Here is a 24529-nt window from a genome sequence, read left to right on the forward strand (position 1 = left end):
GTGTGTGTATGTGTGTGTGTGTGTGTGTGTGTGTGTGTGTGTGTGTTACTATTTACAATGGTTGATTTGTGTTGATGATTTCTTTTTTTCTTGACCAATTAATTAAACAAGCATATCTTTTTTGCCTTTTTTGTTCATATTTTTCCTTTTTCTCTTCCATTTTCCCTTTTCTCTTTTTCTTTGTGCATTTTTTCCTTTTTCCCCTTTCCCTTTTCCTTTTTCCCTATTCCAATTTCTCTTTCTTTTACCCTTCTGATTTTTTTCCTTTTCCCTTTTCTGAATTTTTTCCTTTTTCCCTTCTTATGCATTTTTCCATTCTCCTTTTTTTCCTTTCATTTTTTCTCACTCTTCCTTTTATCCTCTGTGCACTTTTTCCTTATTCACCTTTTTCCATATCCTTTCCTATTTCCCTCTCCTGTATTTTTTGGGTAAGGAGAATAAACATGAAATAAAACAAGCCCTCTAGGAGACATGACTGCATTATCACCTCTATTACATATCATACATCTAACTCTATATACAGGACATCAAATTATTATAAGTTATTGTACAGGGCGAGAAAGGAACTAAAAAACCTACACTAAATACATGATAAATAGGATCTCTTCACTGAAATGGACCAATATAGCACCCAGTTAATTATCTCGCTAGTAATATATGTTGATGTGGCCTTTAATTAGTCTGTTATGGTCTCTTTATGAGTAGAAATAGATGTTTAAATAGGTGTTTCTTCATATTGTATTTCTTTTGTGTATTGAGTATATTTAGGTTTTGTAAGGTCACTATATTATGCTTTTTCCATTAATTGTTCTGTTTTGGTCTTTTTACGAGTAGAAATAGATGTTTAAAAAGGTGTTTCTTCATATTAGATTCCTTTTATTTTGTGTATTGAGTATATTAAGTTCTGTAAGGTCACTATCTCATGTTTTTTTCCATTAATTATTCTGTTCTGGTCCTTTTATGAGTAGGAATAGATTTTAAATAGGTGCTCATTCATATTAGACTTCTTTTACTATGTGTATTGAGTATATTAAGTTCTGTAAGGTCACTCTATTATGTTTTTTTCCATTAATTATTCTGTTCTGGACTTTTTATGAGTAGGAATAGATTTTAAATAGGTGCTCATTCACACTAACTTTCTTTTTAGTATGTCTATCGCGTATATTAAGAGATTCATGAGGTTCTATAAGGTCTTTTTGGCCGCTGTGTCGTCCGTCCCATTCACCTCCCTTTCACTTCCAGGCCTGAAGACCCCATTCCTCTCCTCCGTGCAATCCATTCCTCCCTCTGACTCCTCTTCCTCCTCCTCCTCTTCCTCTTCCTCCATCTGGCTGTCTGTCTGTGGGCCTTGCTGTGGGGGCTGTTCCTGCTGCTGAGTTTGCTGTGTCTGCTGCTGTTGCTGTTGCTGTTGGTCTCGCTTCTTGAGTTCCGAGTGCCTCCATTTCATCCGTCTGTTCTGGAACCATACTTTGACCTGGGTGGGGAAAAGGAGTTTGTTAGGTCAGGGCACATCAGGTCAGATTAGGTTAGGTTAGGTCATCAGAGAGAGAGAGAGAGAGAGAGAGAGAGAGAGAGAGGTAGAAGAATAGTGAGAAGGAACATAAGGAATAAAAGGAGAAAAAAAAGAAAAATAAATAAATCAACAGAGAGAGAGAGAGAGAGAGAGAGAGAGGGAAAACAAGGAATAAAGAGAGAGAGAGAGAGAGAGAGAGAGAGAGTCAAATTACCACAAAACCTATAATTAAAATACTGCCAAGTTGCTTTAATTCTGCTATTCTCCTAATGACACACACATACACACAAACAACAAATAAAGTGGGCTACAATAACCACCAAAATAAAGCCAATCAAATACAAAATATATATTACTGAAAGTTGGTGAGATTATGGTGATTAAAAATGAGTCTAGTCTTTCTATATTGCATTTAAACAGTACTCTAAGGCTACCAGGGAAGAGTAGAAAGCTAAATGAATCTATGTTGAAATTTTGGCTCATGACGTCACACGCATGCGCAGAAAGGAACAGAGCAAAGGACAAGGAGGGAGAGCGGTTGGTTACTCTTCAATTCGCCTCAAAATCAACTTTCTGTCTAATAGTAAGTGACCATGCTGTGTTTTGTTTGACTAATAAGGATTTCAGGAGTGCCCAGAAGTGATAAGAGTGCTGTGTGCCTGGTGAAAGGTGCTAAATCAGGGTATATGAGGTGAGGGAGGGCTGGCTCATAGAAGTGGTTCAAATTAGATGGTGAGCGTGAGTCCATATTTTTATACGTTTTAATCTGCTGTTACGATTTTCTGCCTGATAGTAAGTGGTCGTGCTGTGTTTCGTTGGACTAATAATCTTTTCAGGAGTGCCCAGGGGTAATATGAGTGCCGTGTGCCCCGTGGAAGGCTCTAAATCAGGGTATGAGGCGAGGGAGGGCTTGCTCTCGGAGGTGCTTCAAATATGGTGACTTATTAGGTCCATATTTTTAAACCTATGACTTTCTGCCTAATATTAAGTGGTCGTGCTGTGTTTCTTTGGAATAATAAACCTTTCAGAAGTGCCCAGGGGTAATATGAGTGCCGTGTGCCCCGTGGAAGGCTCTAAATCAGGGTATATGAGAGGAGGGAGTTGGGCTGCTCATGGGGGTGCTTCAAGTAAGATGGTGAGGGTTAGGTTCATATTCTTAAACGTATCAGACTCCCATACTATTTCCCAAGGCCACAGAGAAGGTTAACCGGGTGTTCATGGGTGAGTTTTCCGTTTAGACGCGCATATCTCTCAACTATTTCCAGTGTTTCAAATCAGAGTATACCCAAACCAGTCAGGTAGGGATTATACTCGTTTCAAAGGGGTATAGGGTGTTCTCCATGTGTATTTATCTACTCTCATGTATTGTTTGGGATATATGTCGAGGAGGAGGAGGAGGAGGTGGTGGTTGGGATATTATGCTGAGGAAGTGTGAATGAGATCGTATTAGTTTCAGGAGTCGGTGTCATATGGTCGTTTGGTGGTTCATGATGCTTATGGCGAATAGCTCATTTAACAACCATCGAGTCGTAGAGAACAGTCTTATACTTAGTGATGCTGAGGAAGACTTAAAGAATGACCGAGGGACTTCACAGAGAGACAAGGTAATAGGAGAAAGGTGGGATATATGCTGGAGGTGTGATCGATGTAATAGTTTCAGGAGTTGATGTCAAATGGTCGTTCGGTGGTTCGTGATGCTTGTTATGGCGAATGACTCCTTCAACAACCATCAAGTCGTAGAGAACGGTCTTATACTTAATTAGTAATGCTGAGGAAGACTTAAAAGAATGATCGAGGAACTTCACATTGAGAAGGAAATAACTAACAAGACCCTGCATCCTTTACCGTATATAAAAAAGAAAAGAAAACTGGGACGAAACATAATAGAAAACGCAAAAAAGCCATAGAAGTCATAATTCCCCTCCCCCCAGAAAGTAATATAAAACCCCTCAATAAACATTAAAACCCAAAACCAGTAGTAGAAAACAAACAAAAAATCTTAGAAAATTCCTCAAAAGTCATAGAACCCCCCCCCAAAAGTTATTGAAACCCCCCTAAAAAGTCATAGAAAATCCAAAATTGTTACAAAGTCCAGGATAGTCACAGAAACCCCTCAATAAATATATATATATATATATATATATATATATATATATATATATATATATATAATCCCTCAAAGTCCTATAATCCCCTGAAAATCATAGAAAATCCAAAAGTCCTATAAACCACCACTGAAAATCATAGAAAATCCCTCAAAGTCCTATAATCCCCCCCTGAAAATCATAGAAGAACCCTCAGAGTCCTATAATCCCCCCCTGAAAATCATAGAAAATCCCTCAAAGTCCTATAATCCCCCCCTGAAAATCATAGAAAATCCCTCAAAGTCCTATAATCCCCCCCTGAAAATCATAGAAAATCCCTCAAAGTCCTATAATCCCCCCCTGAAAATCATAGAAAATCCCCGAAAAGTTAAAGAAAACCCAGAGGACTTATAGAAACCCACGAAAAGTCACAGATCGACCTCCCCGAAAAGGTGACCCATTCTCACCTGGGCGTCGGTAAGGCCCAGCGTGGCGGCCAGCTGGCGTCGGTCCGGCTTGGTGATGTACTTCTGCATCTGGAAGCGCTTCTCGAGGCCCTTCCGCTGCAGGTTACTGAACACCGCGCGCGTCCACGTCCTCTTCCTCCGCCCGTGCGCGCCCCCAGCCTGACCCACGCCCACCACCTCCCCGCGATGCCCGCCTCCGCCGCCCACGCCTCCGCCATACACTGTAGAAGAAAGGGATGTGTTAGTACCATTATTTTATTCTCTATTATTAGTTACTGCTAGCCCACGCCCACCACCTCCCCGCAATGCCCGCCCACGCCTCCGTCTTCCACTGCAAAAAAAAGTGTTAGTACCATAAAATATATTCTTTCTTTATTATTATGTACGATCAGCTCCTGCCGCCATACACTGCAATAGAGACTTGTTGCTACTATCATAACACTATTACATTATCATTAGTTGCTGTAAGATAAAAGGGCTATTATTATTCATTAGCGCCACTATAAACACTTGCCTGCGCTATAATGGGCTGGGGCCGTCCATCACACCCCACCAAAAAAAAAAAAAAAAAAAAAAAAAAAAGTGATCGTATGTGTAAAAATGGATACATGATAATTTGCAAAGATCAGATGTCATGCAGTATACCAAGGAAAGGAGGAGCGGAGGGAGAGAAGACAGAACAGCAGGAGGAAGACTCGGCCCTCTTCTTCCCCTTCCCCCTCTCTCCCCCCCAGCAGCAGACTCCGTATCAAAGTGCCAGATGGCGCTCGCCCGTCAACAGTTTTAGCGATAATTCTGGCGCGGGTGGTGTTGGCGCCGCGTGTTTGCTGCCGCGGATCATGTGCCTATAATCACGCTGACTGATGAAACGCTATAGCCTAATAAAAGTGAATGAATGCCGCCGTGCCCTGGAGAGGCGCCCCAAACATTGTTACAACCCGCCGCCTCACCGCCCTTCACCCGTTCCGCTCCATTTGGTCCGCGCGGGGCAGGCTCGAGGCTTCAGGCTGAGCGAAGCGTTCCGAAACCCCCGAATTAACGAAAACCTCCGAGGATGAGCTTATAAACAAACGGGAATGAGTCAAAATGCCGACAGAAGCGAGTAAACTGTTTGTTCGAGACGAATCACAGTGCTCGGGCTGCAGACTAACCCAGCCATTCCCTGTAAACACTCACCAGGGCGCATCCCCAACCCGCGGGTCTCGAACTCTCGCCCCTGCGGCCCCGTGGAGGAAGGGGAAGAAAGGGAACTCCAGCGGGGGAAGGTGGTAAGGGTGGGAGGGTTCTTTTCCTCCTCCTCCTCCTCTGCTAATGGTAACTTGGTGTATACTGATGTGGTTGGGAACTTGTCCGAAGAAACATGGAGGAGGAGGAGGAGGGGAAGAAAAGGAAGAGGATGAGGGGAAGACGCGTGCGGGGTGGTTGCTCTCTCTCTCTCTCTCGATACTTCTTTGTCTTGGGAGAGAGAGAGAAAGAGAGAGAGAGAGAGAGAATGTGTGTATACGTTGTGTCTCTCGTTTCGTATTTTAAGGTTTGTTTTCGTTGTTGCGTGAGAAGCGATTTATTTCCTCACTAAATGCTCGCGTTCAAACTACTTAAGAGGGTAAAGAGGGAAAGAAAACGGGGAGAGGGTCTTGTTATTCATCGTCCAGCTGGTTGTCTCTCTCTCTCTCTCTCTCTCTCTCTCTCTCTCTCTCTCTCTCTCTCTCTCTCTCTCTCTCTCCAAGATACGTTAAGTTATTTCCTGCCAACAAAACACTAATTATTTCTTAACTTTTTCCATTGTATTTCTTTTTATTATTGCATTTTATAATTTCATCAGTATATTTTGCTTATCTTCATTCTTTCTTCTTTTCTCTTTTATTCCCTTTTCATTTTCATTTCCTTTCCTCTACTTTTGTTTTCCTTTTTCCTTCCCTTCTTTCTCATTTTCATTCCCTTTCCTCTCCTTGTAATTTTCCTCTTTTCTTTCCTTCCCTTCTTTCTCATTTTCATTCCCTTCCCTCCTACGATTTTCCTCTTCTCTTTCCTTCCTATCTTTTTCATTCTCTTTCCTCTTCTATCAGTTTCCTTTTCTCTTCCATTCCCCTCATCTTTCTCTTCATTTTCACTCCCCTTTCCTCTCTTACTCTTTATCATTGCTCATATTTTCTTCATCATTCTCTCCTTTTCTCTTTCCTTCCCTTTATCATTCTCCTCTTCCCATCCCTTCATCATTCCCCTCTTCCCTTCCCTTCCCTTCAACATTCTCCTCTCCTCTTCCCTTCCCTTCCCTTCATCATTCTCCTCTTCCCATCCCTTCAACATTCTCCTCTCCTCTTCCCTTCCCTTCCCTTCATCATTCTCCTCTTCCCATCCCTTCAACATTCTCCTCTCCTCTTCCCTTCCCTTCAACATTCTCCTCTCCTCTTCCCTTCCCTTCAACATTCTCCTCTCCTCTTCCCTTCCCTTCCCTTCATCATTCTCCTCTTCCCATCCCTTCATCATTCTCCTCTCCTCTTCCCTTCCCTTCATCATTCTCATCTTCCCATCCCTTCATCATTCTCCTCTCCTCTTCCATTCCCTTCCCTTCATCATTCTCCGCTTCCCATCCCTTCATCCTCCTCCTCCCCTCTTCCCTACATCATTCTCCTCTTCCCATCCCTTCATCATTCTCCTCTCCTCTTCCCTTCCCATCCCTTCAACATTCTCCTCTCCTCTTCTCTTCCCTTCCCTTCATCATTCTCCTCCTTTTCCCTTCCTTTCCTCTCCTTCTGTTTCTCATAACTTACATTTTCTTCATCATTCTCCTCTCCTTCTCTTCCTCTTCTCTTCGTCCTCCTCATTTTCACTCCCTTTCCTCTCCTACTATTTCCCACCTCCTACGTTTTCTTTATCTTTGTTTCTCTTTTATTTCCATTACTAATTGAAAACGGGAAACTACCACCACCGTTGCCTTTTAAAGAACCTGGCAAGTGTTACCTGTGTTTTTATTCCTAAAGTGACTATACCGTAAAATACCTGGCAATTAAGGGACCAATTATCTTTACCTGTTACCTGTGTGGGCTCGGGACTGTCATTGTAACTGTACTTAAAGACTATTAATTGTATATATAGGAAACCGAAGAAGGGAAGAAGATAATTAAAGGAGAGATAGAGGGAAGGAAGGATGCATTAGGAGGTAAGGAGGGAAGAGAAAAGAATGGAGGATGGGATGGAGGGAAAAGAATGGAAAGATAGGAAAGGAGGGGGAGGAAAGGGAAGAGAAAGGGGATATAGAAGTTAAAGAAGGATGGAGAGAGAGATAGAGGGAAGAAAGGAGGGGAGAAAGCATGAGTGGGGAATAGGACGAAGGGAGAGAAAGGAATAAAAAAAAGGAATAGTGAAGGGAAGGGAGGAAAAAGGATGGATAAAGTGGAAAGAATGGAAGAAGGATGAATGGAGGTAAGGGAAAAGGGGAAAGGAAGAGAAGAGAGAGAAAACAAATGGGAAGGAGGGAGGGAGGAATGGGGAAAGAAAGAATGAGAGAGAGAGAGAGAGAGAGAGAGAGAGAGAGAGAGAGAGAGAGAGAGAGAGAGAGAGAATGAAGGGTGGAGAGGAAAAGCAGATAAGAGAGAAAAGAGAACAGAGAAGAGAGGGAAAGAGAGAAAGGAGTGGGGAAAAGGGATGGAATGAAGGGAGAGAGGGATGGAGGAAAAAAAAGAGGGAATGAGGGAGGAAGTGAAGGGGAGTTAGAGGGTGTGAGAAGAGACGGAAAGAGGGATGAAAAGAAGCGAGGGAAGGAGAGAACGAAGTGAGGGATGGAGAGGAAAAACAAATAAGACCAGACAAAGAAAAATGAACAGAAGAAATGAAAAACAAGATTGGGAATGAGTGAACGGGGATAAGGGAGATGAGGGAAGAAGTGAGGGAGATAGAGAGAATGAAGGAATGAAGGAGAGAAAGAAGAGGGAGTGAGGGATGGAGAGGGAAAATAGATGAGACAGAAGAATGAATAGAAGAAAGGAGAAACAGAAGATTGGGGATGAGGGAAGGAGTGAAGGGTGGCGAGAGAGAAGGATGGAAAAGAAAGAAGAGAGAAAGAAGAGAGGGAGTGAGGGAGGAAGTGAGGGGTGGTAAGGGGTGGCGAGGGGGGCGTTCACAGTCTGCTGGTAATGGTTGGTGTCGCTTATTTGTCCAACGGGGACCTGCTTCGCGCCGAGACTGTTTGGCGCACGAAACAACATAAAACATTACGAGAAGAGCTGCCTCCCCTCCTAAGCCCTCCCTGCCCTTCCTTGCTTGCCCTTCCCAGCTCTTCCCAGCCCTTCCCTACCCTTTCCTCCCCTTCTCTTTCTTCCCTTCCCTTCCCCTCCCTCTCGTTCCCAGCACTTCCTCACCCTTCCCTCCCCTTCTAAGCCCTCCCTTCCCCTCCTTGCCCTTCCCAGCCCCTCCTTGCCCTTCCCAGCCCTTCCCTACCCTTTCCTCCCCTTCTCTTTCTTCCCTTCCCTTCCCCTCCCTCTCGTTCCCAGCACTTCCTCACCCTCCCCTCCCCTTCTAAGCCCTCCCTTCCCCTCCTTGCCCTTCCCAGCCCTTCCCTACCCTTCCTTTCCCCTTCTTTCTTCCTCCCCTTCTCTTTCTTCCCTTTCCTTCCCCTCCCTCTTATTCCCAGCTCTTCCTCACCCTTCCCTTCCTTCCCTTCCTTCCCCTGCCCTCCTATACCCTACTCTTCTGTACCCTGCCTTGCCTTCCCTTCCCTTTCCTTTCCTTCCATTCCCCTCCCCTCCTTCCCCTTCCTAGCTCTTCCTCACCCTTCCCTTCCTTTCCCTTCCCTTCCCTTCCCTTCCTTCTCTTGCCCTCCTATGCCCTGTTCTTTTATACCCCCCTACCCTTTCCTCCCCTTCTCTTTCTTCCCTTTCCTTCCCTTCCCCTCCCTCTCGTTCCCAGCTCTTCCTCACCCTTCCCTTTCCTTCCCTCCCCTTCTAAGCCCTCCCTTTCCCTCCTTGCCCTTCCCAGCCTTTCCTCACCCTTCCCTGCCCTTCCTTTCCCCTTCCTTCCCTTCTTTCTCCATTCCTTGCCATGCTCTTCTATACCCTTCCCTTTCCTCCTCTTCCTTCCCTTCCTTCCCCTGCCCTCCTTTGCCTTTCCCTTCCCTTCCCTTCCCCAGCCCTTTCCTTTACTTCCTTTTCCTTCTCTTCCCTTCCCTGCTCTTCTATTCTCCTCTCTGCCCTTCCTCTCCCTTCCCTTCCCTTCCCTTCCCTTCCCTTCCCTTCCCTTCCCTTCCCATCCCTTCCCTTCCCTTCCCATCCCTTCCCTTCCCATCTTTTCCCTTCCCTTCCCTTCCCCTCCCTTCCCCTCCCCTCCTGCATTTCCCCTCACGACCCTACTGCCCTCCCTCGCCTCTCTACCCTTCTTCCCCTTCTGTTTCTTCCCTTTCCTTCCCTTCTCTATGCTTTTCCTTCCTCTGTTTCTTTCCCTATTTGCTCGTCTCTGTTCTTCATCCTCTTCTTTTCCTTCCCTTCTCTTCCCTTCCCTAATTTTAATATGAAAAGATTTGCATTCTTCATATTCTCTCCTCTCTTCCAATACTTATGTCTCTTTTTTTTTTCTCTTCCCTTCCTTTTTCTTTTTTCTCTTCCTTTTATCTCTTGTCTCTTCCTTACTTTTCCTTTCTCTTCCCTAACTCTAATGTGAAGAGGTTTGCATCCCTTCCCTTCATCTTTCCCCTCCCTTTCCTCTCCCTTTCCTCTCCCTTTCCTCTCCTTTGTTTCCTCCTCCCTCTCTCCCTCTTCCTTTCCTCTCCTTTGTTTCCTCCTCCCTCTCTCCCTCTTCCTTCCCTCTCCCTTTCCCCTTCCTTTCCTCTCCCTTCCCTCTCCCTTTCCCCTCCCTTTCCTCTCCCTTCCCTCTCCCTTTCCCCTCCCTTTCCTCTCCTTTGTTTCCTCCTCCCTCTCTCCCTCTTCTGCTTCCTCTCCTTCTTCACTCCTTCACGCCTTCTTTACTTTACACTTCATTAATCTGAGAGAGAGAGAGAGAGAGAGAGAGAGAGAGAGAGAGAGAGAGAGAGAGAGAGAGAGACTGTAACTGCTTCACACCTCCACGTTAAGTACAATAGTTCTTCAACATTTTTATCTCCTCCTCCTCCTCCTCCTCCTCCTCTGGGCGCCCTTCTGAGGACCTCCCAAATTTTATGGCGCTGGTGGTGGCCGGACACAGCTGGTGGAAGAGGAGGAGGAGGAGGAAGAGGAGAGGGTAAATATAGAAGGGGAAGACTATAGTAGATGGTGATGATGGTGGTGGGTGGGGCAGGTGGATATATAAGTAGATAAGTAAGTAGATAGATAGATAAGTAGATAAGTAGATAGATAGATAAGTAAGTAAATAGATAAATAAGTAAGTAGATAAGTAAGCAGATAGGTAGGATTAAGTAGACACGTAGTAATAATAGGAATAAGGATGAAGAAGGGATGAGTGGGCGGATAAAGAAGGGAAGAGTAGACAGGAGGAAGAATGAAGGGAAGAGAAGGGAAAAGAAGAGACAGAAGAGGAAGAAGGGTAGAAGGATGGAAAGAGGAATGATATGAAGAGATTATAGAAGGAAGATAAGAATAATAGGAAGAGAATAAGAGGTGAATAGATAATAATAGATAAAGTAAGTAGATAGCTAAAGCAGAATAGTTTAAATAATTTTGTATAGGAAGATAACATGGAAAAAAGATAGGAAAAAAAAATCTAGGTTACTACTACTACTACTACTACTACTACTACTACTACTACTACTACAACTATCTATATCCCTCTCCTTTTCTTCCCTTTTCTTTTCCCTTCTCCTTATCTTAATGTGAAAAATTGCATAATTTCTCCTTCTTTCCTCTTTTTTATCCTTTCTTTTCCCTTCCCCTTCTATCTTATAATACGCTCTTTACTACTACTACTACTACTACTACTTCTACTGCTACTACTACTACTACTACTACTATATACTTACGGGCGGGATATGACAGCAGGTGGGCGGGATGGGTGGCATAGAGGGGAGCGTAGTAATAGGTAGGTTCAGACAAGCACTTCCCCCCCTCACAGCCACAGTGGGGGAGGCAGGGGGGCAGGGGGCCGCTTGTGCAGGTTGGGGAGGGGGAGGCGGTGGAGGTGGTGGGGGAGGGCTGGTGGAGGCGGCTGGTGGGGGACGCTGCGAGGGGGACTTGAAGGTGGTGGTGGTGGTGGTGGTGTGGTGGTGAGGGCGCCTGCAGTGATGGGGTGTCTGTTGGGGGGAGAGAGAGAATGGTTTAGTTTGCCATTTATGAAAGAAAATGGGTTGAAATTGTATGTAAAGAGAAAATGGGAAACCGCTGCCTAATGTTACTGAAGAATATGTATTAAAGTTGGATATAGGGTTAAGATATCTTGTTAGAGAAAATGGGAAAGGGGTTACTTACTGTTATAAAAGAAAACGGGTCAATAGTGAATGTAGGTTAAAAAAATCCTGTTAGAGAAAACGGGAGAGGGTTGCGCAACGTTAAAGAAAATGGGTCAAATAATGAATATATGCTGAATTTTTTTCTTTAATTTTGGGTTGACATTCTCTCTCTCTCTCTCTCTCTCTCTCTCTCTCTCTCTCTCTCTCTCTCTCTCTCTCTCTCTCTCTCTCTCTCACACACACACACACACACACACACACACTCCCCTCCGCCCCCTACCCCCCACCCCACCCCCCTGCATCATCATAATAGCACTCTCATATCCATCATCATCATCATCATCATCATCAATTTTCAGCATATCATTAATAACTCCCGATCATTAAGGGTTCTTTATTACCCCTCCTCCCCTTCCCCCTCCCCCTCCCCCCTGGCTCCTAAGAGGGTGATAAATTAATTAGTGTTGAAGTTCTGAATCGTTTTTTTGTGTTTATTGTGAGACGCTGATGTAACAAGCCCTGGGTAAACCACTTGAGATATTTTTGTGTTATTGTTATTGTTATTTTTCGTCTCTCTCTCTCTCTCTCTCTCTCTCTCTCTCTCTCTCTCTCTCTCTCTCTCTCTCTATCTCTCTCTCTCTAACCCTTTCAGTATCGATATATCACAAATTTTCCCTTTTTCTCTCTCTCTCTCTCTCTCTCTCTCTCTCTCTCTCTCTCTCTCTCTCTCTCTCTCTCTCTCTCTCTCTCTCTCTCTCTCTCTCTCTCTCTCCTCCTCCTCTTCCTCTTCTTCCCTCTTTCTTCCCTCCCTCCCTCTCTCTCTTCCTCCCTTCTCTCCTTTCCTCCCTTCCTTCCTCCGTCATCACCTTTCCCTCATGAAGCAAAGCAGAACCAAGGGAAGGGTGTTGATGGGTTCCTCCTCCTCCACCTCCTCCTCCTCCTCCTCCTCCTCCTCCTCCTCCTCCTCCTCCTCTTTCGCTTCTCCATCGTTATCATCATTATCATCATTTTATACACGCGATGACAGAGGTGAGATAAGAGAGAGAGAGAGAGAGAGAGAGAGAGAGAGAGAGAGAGAGAGAGAGAGAGAGAGAGAGATTTTTGGTTGAATGGTCTTTTGCTGTTCTGGTTTCTGTCTGTCTGTCTGTTTGTTTGTCTGTTTGTTTGTTTGTGGTCATGTTTCCAGTGTGTCTGTCTGCTTCTCTCTCTCTCTCTCTCTCTCTCTCTCTCTCTCTCTCTCTCTCTCTCTCTCTCTCTCTCTCTCGTTCTTGTTCTTTTTCTTTTCGATCTTTTTTTTCCGGGTTCTTCTTCTTCTTCTTCTTCTTCTTCTTCTTCTTCTTCTTCATCTTTTCCTCCTCCTCCTCCTCCTCCTCCTCCCTTAGGCCTATTGTTTAAAGGGACAACACGAATATTTACGCGAACCCAAATTGTTAGTGTTGAGGGTTCGAACCCCGCTAATGAACCCTTAACAAGAGGAGAGAAAGGGAGAGAATCCCTTTAAAAATCCCTTTAAACTATGGATCCCTTTAAACTTTGGATCCGATCGCACAATTAACATCGGATTGTCTTATGAGGCGAGCACTGTTATTTTTTTACCTCTTTTTGTGAATTTATTGAGTCTTGCGGAAACGAAAGACGGCGAGGAAATGATGAAGGGAAATGATTGAGAATAAAAGAATAAAATAAAATAACAAGAAGAGGTTTAATGTATCGTAAGGCAAAGACAAAAGAAAAGAAACGAGAAAGGACAAAATACAAGATGGTTTGACGTTTAGAGAAAGTTTGACAGTCGAGATTAAAGAACTTAGAATGAAATAACTACTAGGGTAAGACATGGAAGGAAAATAGGAAAATAGTTTGTTGTGAAAAGAAAAACATATAATTGATTTGGCATGAAAGAAGAAAATATTAGATTATTGTTTTCTTTTATTTCCTCACCTCTTCCTCTTCTTATCTTTTTCCTCATTCCTCACTTTTTCCTCCTTTCTTTCTTTCCTCGCTTTTTCTGTTCTTTCATCTCTTTCTCTATTTTTTCCTCATTCCTCACTTTTTTCTCCTTTCTTTCCTCGCTTTTTCTCTTTCATTTCACTTTTTCCTCCTCTACTTTTTCCTCATTCCTCACTTTTTCCTCCTTTTTTCCTCACCCTTTCTCTTTCATTTCTCTTTTTCTTCCTCTTTTCTTTCCTCACTCCTCATTTTCCTCCTCCTTACTTGTCTTCTCTTCCTGCCTTCCTCTTCTCTCTCTCTCTCTCTCTCTCTCTCTCTCTCTCTCTCTCTCTCTCTCTCTTCCTACCTTCCTCGCTTTTCTCTCCTTTCATTTATTTTTTTTCCTCATGTCTTCCCTCATTCCTCATTTTTCCTCCTTCTTACTTGTCTTTATTTTTTCTTTCTAAACAAAACTGAGAATGAAAATGAAAAGATGAACAAGGAAAACTGTTTAGTCCCCTTCAGTTAAATACAGAAGATACAGGAAACATACAGAAAACATACAGGAAACATACAGAAAACATACAGGAAACATACAGGAAACATACTGAAACATACAGGAAACATACTGAAAACATACAGAAAACTTACAGGAAACGTACAGACATCCAGGAAATATACAGGAAACATACAAGAAACATACTGAAAACATACTGACATACATGAGGAAAACAATGATTGAAAAAAAATAATGGTTTGTCTTTTTCCTGTTTTTGTCCTGGAAGCCTAAAGCGTCATGTTTGTTTGACGTTTTGAGATTGAGAAGCGCGATACTCGTTTGTTTTGTTGGCTCCCTGACACTCCGGCCTGTCAGCGCCTCGACCCGCCCCACCCCCACCCTGACCTGACCTCTGACCCCTCGCTCACGCCTTCTTCCCTCACTTGTCCGCTCTCCTTTCTCTAGTCTTCCCCTCTCTCTTTCCTTGTCTTTTTCAAATTTTCTCCTTTTTTCTTCTTTTATTTCCTTACTTTTTTCTGTTTTTCCTCATTTCTCACTTTTTCCTCTTTACTTTCCTCACTTTTTTCTCTCCTTCATTTCATTTTTCTTCTCTTTATTTCTCTTTCCTCTTTCCTCACTTTTTCCTCCTCCAATCTTTTCCTTCCTTCCTTCCTTCCTTCCTCCTCGTCGTTTCCCTTTTCTTCTGTTTTTCTTATTTTTCCTTCATTAAAAAAAGCAATAGGGAAAAAAAATAGTCACTGAGAGAGAGAGAGAGAGAGAGAGAGAGAGAGAGAGAGAGAGAGAGAGAGAGAGAGAGAGAGAGCAGTTTGCGCCACATCCTGTTTATGGATACTTTTCATTATGTTGGTCCTCCTTTAACCTTTTTTTCCCTCCTCCTCCTCCTCCTCCTCCATCTTACCGTAAACTCTTCCTTCAGCGACGTTCTCTCTCTCTCTCTCTCTCTCTCTCTCTCTCTCTCTCTCTCTCTCTCTCTCTCTCTCTCTCTCTCTCTCTCTCTCTCTCAAGAATGGGAATTTCAAGACCCTGGGGAAGCTGTGGCCCTGGGGAACTACTGGGGACGCTGGGGGTACTTGGGGTTGGGTACTGGGGAAAAGGAACCCGGAGAAACAAAAACTGGGGGTGGGGTAGAGGGGGACTAAAAGAAACTGGGAACACTGGGGAAACACTGGGGTAAAGAACTGGGAAACTGGGGCTTACTAGAGGGACTGGGGGAAGGAAAAGGGGAAAAGAAGGGGAAGTCTGGGGAAGGCTAATGGGGAAGTACTGGAAGGAAAATGGGGAAAATGAAGGGAAAAAGGGGGAGGTTGGGGGAGGAAAGAGGACTGGGGAAGGCTGATGGGAAGTGCAGGAAGGAAAAGAGGAAAGGAAGGAAAAAAGGGGATGGGAAGGGAAATAAGAGGGAGTCTGGGGAAGGTAAAAGGGAAAGGAAGGGAAGAAGGGGATGAGAAGGGAAATAATGGGGAGTCTGGGGAAGGTAAAAGGGAAAGGAAGTAAAGAAGAGGATGGGAAGGAAAAAGAGAAAGGAAGGAAAGAAGGGGATGGGAAGGGAAAAAAAGGGGGAGGAAAGGGGTCTGCAGAAGATTAGGGAGAGGTATATAAGAAGTACTGGGGAAGGATAAAAGGATGTACTGGGGACTGGATAACACTGGGGGAACGGCTGGGGGAGGAAGAAAAACTGGGGACTACAAGACTGAAAAAATGAAGTGGACTAAGTTTTTGGGGCACTGGGGCTTTACTTGGGGAGGCTGGGGGAAGCACTGGGGACTATCTAACACTGGGGGAAGGTAGGGGCACGATTGGAACTGGGGGAATTATGGAAAACTGGGAGACTAAAAGAATAGGGCTGAAGAAAGAGAATTTGGGACTAACTTAAGCTATTGGGGTACTGGGGCTTTGCTGGGGGAGGCTGGGGAAGTACTGGGGACTGGATAACACTGGGGGAAGGAGTGGGGGACGATTGGGACTGGGGGAATGACGAAAAACTGGGTACTAAAAGTTGGGACTAGGTTATTGGGGTACTGGGGCGTTACTGGGGGAAGTACTGGTGACTGGATAACACTGTGGGAAGGGCTGGGGGACGATTGGGGACTGGGGAATGACGAAAAACTTGGGACTAAAATAATGGAACTAAAGAAAGAAAAATTGAGATACGGATTGGATATTGTATAGGGGCACTGGGGTGGGTGGGTGGGGGGTTAGGGGGGGGCTGGATCAGGGGGGGTTCTAGGGGTAGTGGGGGAAGGGGGAGGGGGTGCCAAGGGTGATCTCTGGGGTGGCTCGTTCGCGTGGCACTCAACCCCCCCCACCCCCTGCGCCTTGGGAGTGTCAGACGAGGTGCCAAATAGTAAACAAACCACCACAGAGAGAGAGAGAGAGAGAGAGAGAGAGAGGTACGTTTTTCTTGTGTTACCTAACTTTGTAAACGAATTTCTTTAACTTTTTTTCTTTCTATCTATCTATCTGTCTCTATGTCTATCTCAATATCTACCCATCTACCTCTGTCGATCTGTTTATCTATTTATTTAGCTCTATCAATCTATCTCTATATCTGTATCTTTCTCTCTTTCTGTTGTCTTTCATTCTTCTTTCTTTTTCTTTCTTTCCATCTTTCTTTCTTTCCATCTTTCTTTCTAACTATCTATGCATGTGTGTATCTAACGATCTCAGAATCATTTACCTAAGAAAACACAACAGACAGAAAAATCAACTCGCTTCACTCACTCCCACACCAAAACATTTACCCACAAGACCACGAACACTCACTTCAAATGTATCGTCTCGTATCTCACTCATCCTTTATGTTCCCAGTGAGTCAGCCCTTGTTATGAGTTGATGGGTGCTCCGATAACCGCCCCTTACCATAGCCGATGTCCTGGGCCCCTTAGATTACCCATTAAACCCCTTAACTCAAGTCCTCTTTCAGCTGTTGTTGCTTTAGCCTTGGTATTGCCGCTCTTATCGCCAGCTGGGTTGCCTCGTGTTGGCTAGTAGTGTTTGTGTGTGTGTGTGGGTGTGTGTTTGTATATGTGTGGGTGAGTGTTGGTGTATGGTTTGTGTAAGACTTTGGGTGTGTATGTATGTATGTGTGTGTGTGTTGTTGCTGTATAATTGATGTCCATTACTGTGTGGTGTTATTGTGGAAGATGATTGTAAGATTGTATATATGTGTGTGTACGTTTGTGTTGTATAGTTGTTCGTGATATACTTCCTTGTCTTCTGAAGTATGTGTGATGTGACTGTAAAGGGAGATTTGAAGCTTGTATGTGTGTGTGTGTGTGTGTGTGTGTGTGTGTGTGTGTGTGTGTGTGTGTGTGTGTGTGTGTGTTACTTTAACCATACATCTGTTTTTAGTGACGATGAATTTTAATTGCGTATGAAACTAACCTAACCCCATAAGAGAATGATAACCACATATATATTTTGTAAACTATGTAAGCTTAAAAACGTGAAAGAAAATGTCAAGAGTGTGATGAAACTTTGCTAAATGTGGCAGATAATTCTTAATAAAGTGATAGAGAGATAGAAAGAAAGAAATTAGAGAAAAGACCGAGTTATAGAATGAAAGAAAAAAAAAGAAAACAAAAAGATTAGATAGAAAATGAAAGAAAAAAATAGAGAAGAAAGATTTTAAGATATAGAATGAAAGATAGAAAAGAAAGAAATTGAAAAAAGTAAGATTTTAAAGTATAGAATGAAAGATGTAAAAAAATATTGAAAAAGAATTTGATATAGAAAAAGAAAGAGAAATAAATTAGAGAAGAAAGATCTTAAAATACAAAATGATAGATAAATCAAAAAGAAAACAGCAAAAGACTTAAGATATAGAGTGGAAGATAGAAAGAGTAAGAAATTAGAGAATAAAGACTTTAAGATATAGTTTCAAAATACATACAGACAAAAAAACAAAAAAAAACAAAAACGTTACTTTAAAATGAGGAAAAGGAAATAGAGGAAAGAAAAACAACGAAGGACATTAAAACACACTTACACAATATTAAAGAAGAAAACTAACTCCCCACTAAGGCACTTTTGCTTATGACATCAGCTATTTCTAAAGGTCAAAGAGAGGATCAAACGGACTCTAATGAGTGTTTCTTTAGGTTCATGGTACAGAAGAAGGGTCAAACCACCACCAGTGCCATTAAACAACCCCTGGAAATGACCTAAACTCATACGAAAGCCTTGTCAAATATGTGTACTTGGGGGACAAAATGTTTTAAAATACGACCCTATATATTCTGAAAGATACAAAAAAAAAAAGAGGAAAAAAACAAGATCTGAAACCACGTCTATAAGAAAGGTAAGATCAAGCGAATTAGTGAACCAGACAGGTGTGTTTACCTTGCGTTACACCTGAGTGAGAGGTCTGGACAGGTAAGGGAAGGAGGAGGAAGGGAGGGAGGGAGGGAGAGAGGATGAGAGTGAGAAAGTGAGAGAAGAGAAGATCAAATGATGTGAGAGTGATGCTGAGAGAGAGAGAGAGAGAGACGGAGACAGACATACACCCCGCCCCCCTTTCTCTCGCCATCCGTTTCTCCTTTCCGCCGTAAACACAGACAGATAGGCACCTGTAACGACCCTCTGATGGCACTACCTGGCGCCTCTCACCTGACTTATTGGCCCAAAGGTGGCACGGGGACCAAACTTTACCTGGTGGCCTGTTATGTGTGTGTGGGGGGGGGGGGGGGGTTGGGGTGAGGGGGGGTACGTGTGGGTTTGGATGGGTGTAGTGTGTGGGGGGTGCCTGTTTGTGTGTGTGTGTGTGTGTGTGTGTGTGTGTGTGTGTGTGTGTGTGTGTGTGTGTTTCCCTTGCTTTAATTTTTCTTCTATTTTATTTTAAGTTTTTCACACGCTATTTTTTTTCTGTTGCATTTTAATTCCTTTTTTATTTTAGTTTTTCTTCCTCTTTCGTTTTCTTTTGTACATATTTTTTATTTATCTTTTCCATATCACAGATTTTTTAACATTTTTTATCATATTTTATTACATTCTTATCTTCTTACGCCTACATTTTCATCTTCTTTCTCATTATTATCTTTATTATCTTTATCCTCATTATCTTTCTCATTATTATCTTTATTATCTTTATCCTTATTATCTTTCTCATTATTATCTTTATTATCTTTATCTTTATTATCTTTCTCATCGTTATCTTTATTTTCTTTATCCTTATTATCTTTCTCATTGTTATCTTTATTATCTTTATCCTTATTATCTTTCTCATTATTATCTTTATTATCTTTATCCTTATTATCTTTCTCATTATTATCTTTATTATCTTTATCCTTATTATCTTTCTCATTGTTATCTTTATTATCTTTATCCTTATTATCTTTCTCATTGTTATCTTTATTATCTTTATCCTTATTATCTTTCTCATTGTTATCTTTATTATCTTTATCCTTATTATCTTTCTCATTATTATCTTTATTATCTTTATCCTTATTATCTTTCTCATTGTTATCTTTATTATCTTTATCCTTATTATCTTTCTCATTGTTATCTTTATTATCTTTATCTTTATTATCTTTCTCATTGTTATCTTTATTATCTTTATCCTTATTATCTTTCTCATTGTTATCTTTATTATCTTTATCTTTATTATCTTTCTCATTATTATCTTTATTATCTTTATCCTTATTATCTTTATCATTATTATCTTTATTATCTTTATCCTTATTATCTTTCTCATTATTATCTTTATTATCTTTATCCTTATTATCTTTCTCATTATTATCTTTATTATCTTTATCCTTATTATCTTTCTCATTATTATTTAGCATTAGCATTATCGATTCGTTTTCCTTTTCTCTTATTTCTTCATATCGTTATCTTTCCTTTTTCAATATCTTTATTATTCCCGACTCGTTTTTCTCTCCTTTCGTTACTTAATCATCCTTTTCTTATTTATCACGATTTCCTTCAGTTTTATTTCTTTCGTTATTTAATCGCCCTTTTCTTATTTGTCACGTTTTCCTTCTCTTTCGCTACTTAACACCCTTTTCTTATCTGTCACGTTTTCCTTCTTTCTCTTTTATTTTTCGTTATTTAATCACTTTATTCTTATTTGTTATGTTTTCTTTCTCTTTCCTTCCGCTATTTAATCATCCTCTTCTTATTTGTCACGTTTTCCTTCTCTTTTCTTTCGCTACTTAATCACCCTTTTCTTATTTGTCGCGTTTTCCTTCTCTTTTCTTTCGCTATTTAATCACCCTCTTCTTATTTATCACGTTTTCCTTCTCTCCTTTATTTAATCACCCTTTTCTTATTTGTCGCGTTTTCCTTCTCTTTTTCTTCCGCTATTTAATCACCCTTTTCTTATTTGTCATGTTTTCCTTCTCTTTTCTTCCGCTATTTAATCACCCTTTTCTTATTTGTCATGTTTTCCTTCTCTTTTTCTTCCGCTATTTAATCACCCTTTTCTTATTTGTCGCGTTTTCCTTCTCTTTTTCTTCCGCTATTTAATCACCCTTTTCTTATTTGTCGCGTTTTCCTTCTCTTTTCTTTCGCTATTTAATCACCCTCTTCTTTTTTCCGCTATTTAATCACCTTCCTATTTTTTCCTTACTTCTACTCTTCCTCCCTTCTTCCAATATTATCTCAGTTATTCAGCTTCTTTAACTTCCTTTTTTTCTGTTACTGTTAATTAATCATTTTTTTTTTTTGAAATTGCCACCCTCAAGGGCAACTGCTGAGGAGCAGGGCATCACTGAGGACACCTGTGGGACCTGGATAGTGTCTTCAGGTAAATGCAAAGACCACGTGTTTTTTTCTTTCTCTCTCCATCCTTTCTCAGTCTTTCTTCCTTTATCATTTTCCTCTTTATTTCTGATTCTTGCGCTGATCTCATTTCATCTCATTTTCCCTCCTTCCATTTACATATTCTTCCTTTTTCTCTTTCTTTCTCCCTTCATCATCTTTTCTTTTCTGTCTGTTTCTTGTTTTTCTTCTGCCATTGTTTTCTTGCTTTGGGTTACTGTATTCTTCCCTCTCTTTTTCTATAGTCTTCTCCCTTTCTTTTTTTTTTTATCATATACTGTATTGGAATAAATTACTCATTCTTATTTCTCTCTTGTTCGTCTTCCTTCTCCAATTATCTTTTTACTTCATTTTTATAGGTAAGGTAGAGGCTTTTTTTTCTCTCCCCATGTACAGGTGTTTAAGATGAAATATTATCCATTCTTTTTCTCTCTTGTTCGTCTTCCTTCTCCAATTATCTTTTTACTTCGTTTTTTTTTAGGTAAGGTAGAGGTTTTTTTTTTCCTCCCCATGTACAGGTGTTTAAGATGAATTATAACCGAGAAACAGGTGTAAGGTAAGGTAAGGTGTGTGTGTGTTTTTCGTAATTAGGTTTCATTCACATCGACTCCAATTTCACGCTTCCGATTTTTATTTTCTCCCGGGAACGAAAAAAATGTAGACGGTGATTTTTGTATGCTCGTTTATATTTTGATTTGATTAATTGATACGGACGGCGTTGTTGTGGATTATGTTTGTTGTAGTGAAAAGCGAAAATAAAGCCGTACACACCCACCCACACACACACACACACACACACACGCAACCCCCCCGCACACCTACCTCCTACACACACACATAACCGCCCACACACTCACACGATCCCCCCACCCCCACCCCCCCCACAAACAAACACACAAACTCACCCTTTCTAGGCTCCGCGGACAGCAACCTCTCCACCCCAAATTTTAAGGGCGGGGTTGAGGCAGGGGGGGAGGAGGCACGCTTGATGGGAGGGGCGTACCGGCTGTTGCGGGCATGGGCGTGGGCGGGGGCGGGGGTGGGGCTGGCTGGGCGGGGGAGCACAACGCAGGCGGCGGTCCGGGGTACGTGGGGGGCGGTGGGGAGGAAGAAGGGGGATCTGATTCCCTCCTTGGACTCCAGCATCGTCAGGAGGCCGCCCAGGGGAGGAAGGGGGGGCGGGGGGAGTTCCCAGGGTAAGGCTCTTGGCACGAACATATTCATTGTCTTTGTTTTGTTTTCTTGTTTTTTTTCCTTATATGTTCATTGGTAGCGCTGGTTTTCCTTGATTTTCCTGTTTTCCTGCTTTTTTCCTGTTTTCTCTCTTATACGTTTATTGATAGTGCTTATGTTCCTTTCTTTCCCTTTTTCCTGTTTTCCTGCTTTTTTCCTGTTTTTTCTCTTATACGTTTATTGATAGTGCTTATGTTCCTTTCTTTCCCTTTTTCCTGTTTTCCTGTTTTTTCTTTATACGTTCATTGGTAGCACTGATATTCCTTTCTTTCCCTCTTTTTTTCCTGTCTGTTTTCCTTTCTTTTATTCGTACAGGAGGTATTGTTATTCCTTCTCTTATCTGTGTTCCGTTGTTTTGTAAGGTCCTATGAACGGAACACTCGGAACACAACACTAGCGGCACGTTCAACACACAGCAACACACAGGAACACTAAGGCAAGTTTTTCCTCTTTTAATAAGTCACGAACACTTCCTCTTTTTTGTCACGATCACCTATTTTCCTCTTTGTCCTTTTGTCACTTTCCTCTTTGTCGTCTTTTCACTTTCTTGTCTCTCTTATCACGGTCACTTTATTTTCCTCTTTGTCCTCCTTATCACTACTTTTCCTTTCCTTTTGTCACGTTCTTTCCTCTTTGTCACGATCACTGTTCCTCTTGTCACGTTTGTTTCTCTTTTGTCACGTCCTTTACTTTATTTTCCTCGTTGTCCTCCTTATCCCTACTTTTCCTTTCCTTTCGTCACGTTCTTTCCCCCTTTTGTCACGATCACTGTTCCTCTTGTCACGTTTGTCTCTCTTTTGTCACGTCCCTTCCTCTTTTGTCACGATCACTTCCTTCTTGTCCTCTTTGTCCTCTTCACTTTTTATCCACTTGTCCTCTCGTCTCTTCCTCTCCGCCTCCACTTCCTTTCGTCACAGTCCACCCGCGGAGAACCCACCAAATGCCTGACCAAATGGACCTGACTGACTGGCTGACTGACTACACCCCGATGCCCAAGAGTGCGTCTGTCCTCTGCGCCCTGGGACCACTTCACACTTCTCTCAAGTTGATGCCCCGTGCCCCTCCCTCACGCCCCGCCCCTCACTGCTTCCCTTCCCCTCACTCTCCCCTCACTTCCCATCCCTCCCCGCTTCCTTACCCTTAAATCCCACGTGAACTCCCTCCACCTCGTGTCTACCTCATCGCATTTACCTGTTACATAATTTTCTTTTGTATTATTTGTGTTCTTCATTGGTACAAGTTCTCAACCCGCTTGTATAGGCATTTGGGAAGGACGGCCAATCAGGGAGGAGAGTCGCGTGTCCCGGGCAGTGAGTGGCTTTAAATACGCCTCATCCTCGCTCTCCTATTGGTCCGTCGTGCCCAGGGATGGCGGTGATTGGTGGAGTGTCTTGTGGGTGGTTCCTGTCAAGTGAGGGTGAGAGAGAGCAGTGCCTTGAGTGCCTGTGTGTGTGTGTGTGTGTGTGTGTGTGTGTGTGTGTGTGTGTGTGTGTGTCACTTATTTCCCTACGCAGTTCATTGTTGTCTTACGTTTTGTGTTAGGAAAAGGAGGAAAACTAGATTGATGTTGAATAGGAATAAAGAAAGATAAAGGAAAAGAAAGGAATGAGACACGGAGGAAGAAGTAAGGGAGGGAAGGAAATAGGAGAAGAAGAGGAAGATGAATTAAAAGAAAAAAAAAAGCTATATATTGATTTGAGAGATAGAGGGATAAAATAAAGTAAAAAAAAAAAGAGACTAACCTAACCTAACCTAACCTAACCTTAAACTACTACTACTACTACTACTACTACTACTACTACTACTACTACTACTACTACTACTACTACTATATACTCCCTTACCATCATAAACACAAACAAATAGATAAATAGATAAATACACAATAAATCTGTCTTTTGGCGCTAAAAGGAGAGATACGATCAGAGGAAGGGAGAGAAGGGAGGGAGGGAGGGGGGAAAGATGGGAAGGAGAGAAGGGAGGGTGGGAGGGAGGAAAGATGGGAGGGAGAGAAGGGAGGGAGGGAGGGAGGGAGGGAGGAAAGATGGGAGGGAGAGAAGGGAAGGAGGACAGGTCATGGGCAGACAAGTGATAATTCCTCTGTCAACAAGGTCAGCTGAGGTCATGCGAGGTCACCCGACACGTGGGGACACTGATTCTAGCATTGACCTGTTATGTCCCTCTCTCTCTTCTCTCTCTCTCTCTCTCTCTCTCTCTCTCTCTCTCTCTCTCTCTCTCTCTCTCTCTCTCTCTCTCTCTCTCTCTCTCTCTCTCTCTCTCTCTCTCTCTCTCTCTCTTTTGTTATTTTCATTATTCTCAGTAATTTCCTTTTTTCTCCCTTTCTCTCCTTTCCTATCTTCCATTTCTTCAATTTTTCTTTATTTCTATCGTTTCTCTTTCCTTTCCTCTATCTGTTTCTTCTCTTTTTCTCTCTTCTTTACTTCTTCCCTTTCCTTTTCTTTTCCTTCCTTTATTATTTTTTCCGTTACTTCTACTTTCTCTTCTCCTAAAATTAGCATTCCTTGTCATTCTCTTTCCTCTGCTAATATATTTATCAACTCTCTCTCTCTCTCTCTCTCTCTCTCTCTCTCTCTCTCTCTCTCTCTCTCTCTCTCTCTCTCTCTCTCTCTCTCTCTCTCTCTCTCTCTCTCTCTCTCT

The 24529-nt window shown here is 42.4% G+C and overlaps 1 protein-coding gene across 1 annotated transcript; it reads right to left on the minus strand.

Annotated features, from left to right (window-relative positions):
• Positions 1 to 461: 461 nt before the first annotated feature.
• Positions 462 to 23009, minus strand: LOC126994129 (homeobox protein H2.0-like). The gene is made up of 4 exons (XM_050853378.1): positions 21544 to 23009; positions 11008 to 11277; positions 4065 to 4285; positions 462 to 1474 (listed from the first exon to the last, which is right to left on the minus strand). The coding sequence occupies exons 1-4, from the start codon at positions 21860 to 21862 to the stop codon at positions 1184 to 1186; spliced, it is 1101 nt and encodes a 366-aa protein (XP_050709335.1). The 5' UTR covers positions 21863 to 23009; the 3' UTR covers positions 462 to 1183.
• Positions 23010 to 24529: the final 1520 nt, after the last annotated feature.

The sequence above is a fragment of the Eriocheir sinensis genome, chromosome 7, assembly GCF_024679095.1.
Source record: "Eriocheir sinensis breed Jianghai 21 chromosome 7, ASM2467909v1, whole genome shotgun sequence".
Classification (NCBI taxonomy): domain Eukaryota; kingdom Metazoa; phylum Arthropoda; class Malacostraca; order Decapoda; family Varunidae; genus Eriocheir; species Eriocheir sinensis.